At 37.6% G+C, this 8,277-nt stretch overlaps 1 protein-coding gene across 2 annotated transcripts in view; it reads right to left on the bottom strand.

Annotated features, from left to right (window-relative positions):
- The window catches only part of LOC121379328 (arf-GAP with dual PH domain-containing protein 1-like), a 57,889-nt gene extending 50,726 nt beyond the window's left edge, over positions 1 to 7,163 (bottom strand). The window contains exon 1 of one of the 2 annotated variants that reach the window (XM_041507899.1): positions 7,071 to 7,163. In XM_041507899.1, the coding sequence (XP_041363833.1) occupies positions 7,071 to 7,152 (82 nt within the window). In that variant the 5' untranslated portion in view covers positions 7,153 to 7,163. The remainder of the gene's footprint in view (positions 1 to 7,070) is intronic. The other variant, XM_041507900.1, reaches the window with a different exon arrangement.
- Between the last annotated feature and the right edge of the window lie 1,114 nt (positions 7,164 to 8,277).

Here is an 8,277-nt window from a genome sequence, read left to right on the forward strand (position 1 = left end):
AACACTCGTACATCAATTTCATCATCTGAACTGGGGGACAATGACTCATTCTACTGTTAACATTTCCCACACAATCGATTATGGTATTTATATTAGATCATCACATTTGTAGAAAGTTTAAAGTTTGTTTTGTTTAACAACACCACTGGAGCACACTGATTAATTAATCATCGGCTATTGGATATCAAACATTTGATAATTCTGACACGTAGTCATCAGAGAAAACCTGCTACATTTTTCCCAATGCAGCAAGGGATCTATTATATGCACTTTCCTCACAGACAGAAAAGCACATACCACATTTGGCCTTTGTCCAGTCGTGGTGCACTGGTTAGAATGAGAAAGTCCCCAATCAGTTGAATGGATCCACCAAGGTGGTTTGATCCTGTGATGCAAGCACCACAAGCATGCACTCCACTCAGTCGACTGCTAAATCCCACCCCTCACATCAGTGGAGCCAAACCAATCAACTTTCAATTATAATCGATCATGAGAACATCACTCATTTATTAAGACTCCATCATATGCGGTCATGTGGGATAGAAAAAAAGAAGAAAGAAATGTTTTATTTAACGACGAACTCAACACATTTTATTTTTTACGTCAGACATATGGTTACGGACCACACAGATATTGAGAGGAAACCTGCTGTTGCCACTTCATGGGCTACTCTTTTCGATTAGCAGCAAGGGATCTTTTATATGCACCATCCCAGACAGGGTAGTACATACCATGGCCTTTGATATACCAGTCGTGGTGCATTGGCTGGAACGAGAAATAGCCCAATGGGCCCAACGACGGGGATCGATCCCAAACCAACAACGAATCGAGCGAGCACTTTACCACTGGGCTACGTCCCGCCCACTTGGGATAGAAAAAGTATACCTGAGGTGGTGAAAATTTCAACCTGGGACGAGGCTTGCAGAGTCCCAGGGTCGAAGGATATTCATATTTACAAAATAGACTTAACATTTGACAAAAAATATTCACTGGCCGTCAAGTATGGCAATAGTAGTAATTTACTAACCTAGCATTGAATATCACTAGCCATGGGAGTGGGGCTACCATAATCTAGAAGCCCTGCTTTTATACTGAAGGTTTTAATAACAAAATATTGATCTAAAACTAACCAACTTGCATTGATATGATGTCATATATTACCAACGCTGTAATATACCTGTCCCCATAGCCCATGCAAGACAGATTTATTCCACATGGGCTGACGTCATGGAATGGGTCTGTCTTGCATGGCTAGGGATGGGAGAAAATACATACACAGAACTTCGCATACATTGATTTCACTTCCTATTTATTGCACCAATTTATTTTGCATGGTATGTTGTGCAAATAAATAAAAAGCGAAAAAAAAATGCATATGAAGTTCTGTTTTACAATGTATTACATACCTTCGTTTATTTACAAAATGGGGTTTTAATTTACCATCAAAATACATGATCAATACTGTTTGTGGATTTACTTAGCATTTTATTTAATGACGAGTTAAAGTTTAAAGTTAAAAGTTTGTTTTGTTTAATGACACCACTAGAGCACATTGATTTATTAATCACTGGCTATTGGATGTCAAACATATGGTAATTTTGACACACTCATAGAGAGGAAACCCACTACATTTTTCACTTAGTAGCAAGGGATCTTTTATATGCATCATCCCACAGACAGAATAGCACATACCACGACCTTTGATATACCAGTCGTGGCTGGAACGAGAAATAGCTCAATGGGCCCACCAACGGGGATCGATCCTAGACTGACCGCGCATCAGGTGTGCACTTTACCACTGGGCTACGTCCCGCCCCAATATTTAATAATGAAGTCAACACATTTTAATTACGTTTTTATGGTGTTGAACGTTAAGGACCACACAGATTAATAGAATCTATCACCGTTGTGAGGTATAGATAAGGCTATTCCAACCCGAGGGACAAAATGTTTTATGCCAAAACATTTTGTCCCGAGGGTGGAATTGCCTTATCTATACCTCACAACGGTGATTGATTCTTTTTCTTGCCCATTTAATAACAGTAACAAAACATTAATTTTGTAAGCTATGGTCTGTTTATTGTAGAACGATTTGTATACATTTCACCTGCCAACTCATTTAATCATACGCGGAAAAATATAGCCCACCTTATGCAACGACATAAATATGTAATGTTTAACTTACCAATAAATATAAAGTTGAAAATATTAATTTGTTTAAATATTTTTAAAACAATGATACAACGTGAAATGGCAAACAGAATTTTGAAAACCACGAGTTATGACGTCAATCGTTGTAAAACATAAGTTATGACGTCAGGCGTATGTAGAAATCGTCTAGCCCTCGGGTCGGACAGATTTATCTAGCCCTTGGGTCAGACAGATTTTTCTAGCACCGTGCAAAAGCTGGATAAACCTGTCCAGTGGCAAGAAAATGAAAGAGGAAACCTGCATGCTGCCGCCATGTAATGGGCGACTCTTTGAATCTTTGTGATTAGCAGCAAGGAATCTTTTATATGTAGTATTCAACAGACAGGATAGTACATACCATGGTCTGTGTTAAACCAGCTGTGGAACACTGGCTGGAAAGTAAATCATGAAAAAAACTACCTAATACTAATAGAAGATAAAACTATCAACACTAAATATCAAATATATAATAAGAATTTTGAGAGTACTGCTTAAAGAGTTATATGACCCCTACCAGAACCAAAACATTTCCATAGCTTTGAAGTTCAAGGGCCACAACTATTACCAAAATTGAGTAAATCATAATGAAAGTGAAACTTGATCTGTAACTGCATGTACATGATAAGGTATTTTTAATTTTCCGTGGTTTAAATTCACAGTAATTTATTTTGAGTAAATAAATAGAGGATACTCCCCGAGTGTCTTGTGATATCATAATTTATCAGCATGGGTTGTTAGTGAGAGAGAAGAGGGTGTAGTGGCCTTACACCTACCCACTAAACCCTTAAGAACTCGCTCTGGGTTGGAGCCTGTAGGCCGATGGCTTAACCACTGAGGCCAGTCAACAGCGACAAGGTGCAACAAATAAGCAATCTTCACACCTTTACGGACTCTTGTACCCAGTCAGGCGGACATCTGCACTGTGCATCAATTAAGGAATTTGAGACTGTGGAATGCATGCATCTAATTGCCTCTGGGTAATTTACATTTGATGTTGGTAGATTAATCTATAAGGTCAATGCCCAGCATGGAGTAGTAATTAAATGAAAAGAGACGACAAACTTGTGAGAGAATTAATTCCAAATGGTTAAATTAGTGCTGTTTAGTTACATTTTATTATTTCTAAAGAAGGCGACATGTGGAAAGATGATTTTTAGAAAACTCTAGAGCACACATCGTTAAGATGATGAAAAAAATGAAAGAAAAACATTACATACTGTAAAGGTTGCACAGGTCTACAGGTATTAAGCGGTCGTTTTTGACTACTCCTTTGTGTGGTTGCTTAAAACATGTTTGACAGTATTGGGTTCATGTTTAATGTCTTGTCTTTTTGCGTATTTTACTATTTTAGATTAAAATTTTCAGTCATTTTAAACTGTGGATTTTTGGTATTGCCGACATAAATTCATTTTGACATTTGACTGACACTGTGACAGAAAGAAACAGATTGAGACGCAAAACAGCTGCCATCAAATATTATTTTTTGGATTTTAAATTTTATCCAGACATGAGTCGAATGTATATAGCAGCTCTTATTGGCTTTAGGTCCCTTGACCTAACTACTAAATTCATATTCCAAATTCCGCCCACCTTAAACCCCCCCCCCCCCCCCCCCCCCCCCCCCCCCCCCCCAGCCTGGACCATATAGATCGGACTTTAAACGTTTAGACCTCTGTTCAAACTTTTATGTCGAACTTACTTTTTAAAAAAAATATTATTAAATAGTCCGATCCTCTCTTCTTTCTTTTTGGACTGTCTTTCTAAAATGCTCCAAATTATATAAATATTCGGCCGAGCAGTCAATTCTTTTTTTTTTTGGCTTGTAAATTTTATTTTATTTTAAAAATTTTTTTACTAATTGCTATTTTCAAAATTCTGCCCATTTTCAACTTCTGTTGAGACATGCTCGAAACCTTAGTGGTATATGGGCATGTTAAAATTATCCGCTCCGCTCAAAAGAAAGGGATCTTAATTTTACATGTATTTATTTCTCCAAACAGGGTGAAGCAGTACATACCATGGCCGTTGATGTATCAGATGAGCACTTTACCCCTGGGCTTTGTCCCGCCTCTCTTCAGAGACCATGCAGGGGCCCATTTCACTAAACATTGTAAGTTTAAGTCTGCTACTAGCAGTTATACCGGTCATGCGTTTACGCCTGTTTGTCATCAATTTCACACAGAAAATTACATCATTACGGAAGATGGAGTATTTTAAAGACAAAATAAAATAAAATATGTTTTCTTCTACCGTATTTATGCAAAAATGTTCGCAAATAAAATATACCACGAAAATTGCTACCACGTTGACAGCACTGCGAATTTAATGCTTTGCGTATTTATTTATTTTTAAAATTTGGGGGGGGGGGGGGGGGGGGGGGGGGGGCCTGGAAACAAATCTGTTACATTTTTCCATTAGTAGCAGTGAAGGAAAGAATTATATATGAATTGTCTCACAAACAGGCTAGCAATGGGGATAGGAAAACACCAAATATAATTCACCCAGAGATTCAATCCTACATGTACATGCATGACCAGCTAAGCACTTCAGGCAAGCGATCTCTGACTGTACATGTATATGAACTGTCTCACAAACAGGCATGGGAAAACCCAAAATTAATTCACCCAGGAGATTCGACCCTACGTGCATGACCAGCTGAGCACTTCAGGCAAGCGATCTCTGACTGAGATAGTCCAATACATCTGTCATCAAGTTTGTCAAATTCAGTTGATGGCAGATGTGCTGCGCTCACACTGTCATAAATGTTGGTTTAGCCAATTTTTATATATATTTAGAGTATTTTCTTGAAAATTATTAAAACGTGGTTAATTTAAGGAATATTTTATTAGCCAAAGTCTAAATGATGTAGCCACTTTATATAAAAATTAGCAATTGGCTAATTTGGCAAAAAAAGACAGGGTGAGCCCTTGATGTGTCGGACGGAATGACTTTCCTTTGGCACTGTCACTAACCCTAACCCTAACTATTTATGATAAGTATTGTCCGTGGCCGTTTTGATGAGGGTCCTGTTTCGGTGGTTTCGTCGTTTGTGCTCAACAATATGTATATTTGAAGATTTCCGATGCCGTTGACTTTTTCATGGGGAAAGTAAACAAATGGCTGTCACATTCACAGAAATGTTCATAAAAATAACGTTAAAATAAGCAAAGAAAGTAAGATCGAACTTAACCCACTCATAAACACGGCACATTTCTTAATACCTTTTTTTCTATGATTTTCGAACACTATTTTTTGAGAAAAAAAACTTATTTTTTAAAACTATTTTTGTCTGTTCTCAGCTGTACTGCTATTTTGTTATTGAAGTCACATGATTGTCACAGCGTCTGCACGCAAAACTCTCTCACAGATACTTTGTCAAAAATATAGGATCCTTATATGTTTTAACATAAATATATTTCTGGATATCTGTTTGTGTATTTATTAAAACTCAGATTGCAGCTTAAATTTTTTAACCAAACAATTTTACCATTATAACTACTCATTTGTTCAACTTTTAACACAATAGAGGTATTTCGCATTCCTATTGCGCATGCGAGCAAAGAGTAACGTCCCTTGACAAAATAGACTGAAACTAGTCTATTTACAAATTGGGGGGCGTGACAGACAGGTTCTTATGGGCGACTTGAGTATCTTCGTAGGAGACTTTAAACTTTGGCAACTAACATGTACATATTTTCGAATTAGATGGTATAATGGCTGTAGAAAACGGTCCGCTGAAATTTAAAGCGGAATGATTCAAATTAAAAAGCAGTGCAACAACTTGGACAAAGTCTCTGCGACTCGTACCCGAGGGTTTTGATAACGCCAGATTAAAAGACTATCTCGTAAAAAGTATAAACAAAACATTCCATAGGTTATGGCATCGACAGGTTATGGCATCGATCGATATATATATATATATACACACACACACATATATATATATATATATACTGTCTTAAGCGGCCACACAAGGGAGTAGATAAACGTGGCCGCTTAAGACAGGTGACCGCTGAGTACAGGTTGCCACATATATAGTCTTTAAAACATTTGTTGTTGTTTCTTGTTTTACCGTCTGTACTGCTAATTAACGGATGTGTGCTTCATAGTTGACTATAAATCAACTTTTGACATGTCTCCTTCAGAAATAATGCAAATAGAATATATATTATATTAACCGTTCTCCACAAGTTTGTTTTCTTTTTCCATTTAATTATTTAATTCCGACTTCATGCGATGTATTGTCATAGTAAGTGAATCTACAAATGTCAAGTGTAGCCTGCCCAGAGGCAATTAGATGCATGTCAGATTCATACTTCCTTAATTGATACACAGTGGAGATGTCAGGACTGAATGGGTACTAGTATTCCTGAAGGTGTGAAGATCGGTTATTTGCTGCACCTTATTGTTGTTGTTAAAATATCCCTTTTATATAAGAGTAAAACTTTACTGTGGCCGCTTAATGCAGGTATTTTAGCGTCTATCTAATTGGGAAAAGTAAAAAAAAACGAAGAGATTTTATGCTGTTACATGTATATCCATAACGTGGGAATTTAAAAAAGGGGGATTTGGGGGGGGGGGGAGGGGAGGGTTGAAGGTAGGTGCCGTTCTGTTTACCCATACACACGTTTTTATACAGTGTCAACACGAATGTGTGTAGCAAATCACGTCGCGATACTGAACAAATGTTCTCCGATAATATTTACTATGTGGATCTCCCAGCATGGGAGAAATAAAAGATTCATACAGACTGAGCCATGCAGTCACGGTAGCGAACAGGTGGATTAAAAATTCACTGACGAAAACAACTAATATAATATGTGTCGAAGTTATTACATTAAAACACTGCGATTATTACAAATATCTGGTGGAAATCTTACCCTTGGCCCCACAGTCGGCGCAAGTGTCATTTCCAGGTTGACTTGCGATCTGCAAAAGTTGTCTTCTGTTTTCTTCCGCCATCTTGCGCGGAATGATTCACATCGTCCAATGTTGCTTATATCTATTAATAGTATCTCGGGAAACTACCTTACGCGTCCCTTATATGGCAGTAACACATCATGATGTCATCGAGGAAGGAAACGTTCACCACTAATCATTTTGTTATCAAATCTTTCAAGATGTGTAGTACTCTAAACAAGATTAGTGGACACCCACTCGAGTAGATACTTAGGCCGTTGACCAATCTAATTAAAATTAGCTCCACTAGACCCAGTAGAGCTAATTTGAATCAGATTGGCCTTTGACCTACCGCAGGCCCTGCAACTGTTGGGGGGGGGGGGGGGGTGAGGGTAAGGAAAGGGCGGAGATGGGGGAGATGTCAGTGCGTTATGGTAAGTGGAATGGAAATTTGAGGGCCTGAACCTGTTAATGAGGTTTTGGGGGCTGTGTATGCTCCGAGAAAATGTTCAAAATGACATTTCCAGCCTTTCCAGGCTCATTTAATAAATTTTATAGTGGGGGGGGGGGGGGGGGGGGGGGGGGGGGCGTCAAAACTGTAGCATGCGAAGTTTATAAGGGGTCTAATCATGTTTCCCTGAAAAATATATTGAAAAAACAGAAGGTAGAAAAAACAAGAGGAGAAAATTTGCACATGCGCCTTAATATATGTAACTCCCACCCGTAACCCTATGTTTTTGCATCTTCCGACGCCTCAAAAGAAAGCAACCACGAGTTTTGAACAGGCTAAACCGAATATTTCTGCCTCTGTAAAGCTTTATTTCATGTTTTATATATATTTTTTTCCAATGATTAAATAGATATAAAACATGAAATGAAACTTTACAGACAGAAATATTCGGTCTATGAACAGATCTACGACAGAAAGATCCAATGTTAATGACATTACTAGTTTAGTATCTTAGATGTGGCACATGTAACAACACAAAATAAATATGTTGATGAATATCGTATTTATTTTAAAGATTATTCATTCATTGTTGTATACGTATATATTACCTTTAATTTTGTTTGCTTGGTTTTAAGTAGGACTGTTCAGATTTATCATTGGCTCATAATATCAAAACACGTTCAACTAAACATCAACTATATTATTAATTTGCGTATTTAGGATTTCATGTTGGCGAG

The sequence above is a fragment of the Gigantopelta aegis genome, chromosome 8 (genome assembly GCF_016097555.1).
Source record: "Gigantopelta aegis isolate Gae_Host chromosome 8, Gae_host_genome, whole genome shotgun sequence".
Lineage (NCBI taxonomy): Eukaryota > Metazoa > Mollusca > Gastropoda > Neomphalida > Peltospiridae > Gigantopelta > Gigantopelta aegis.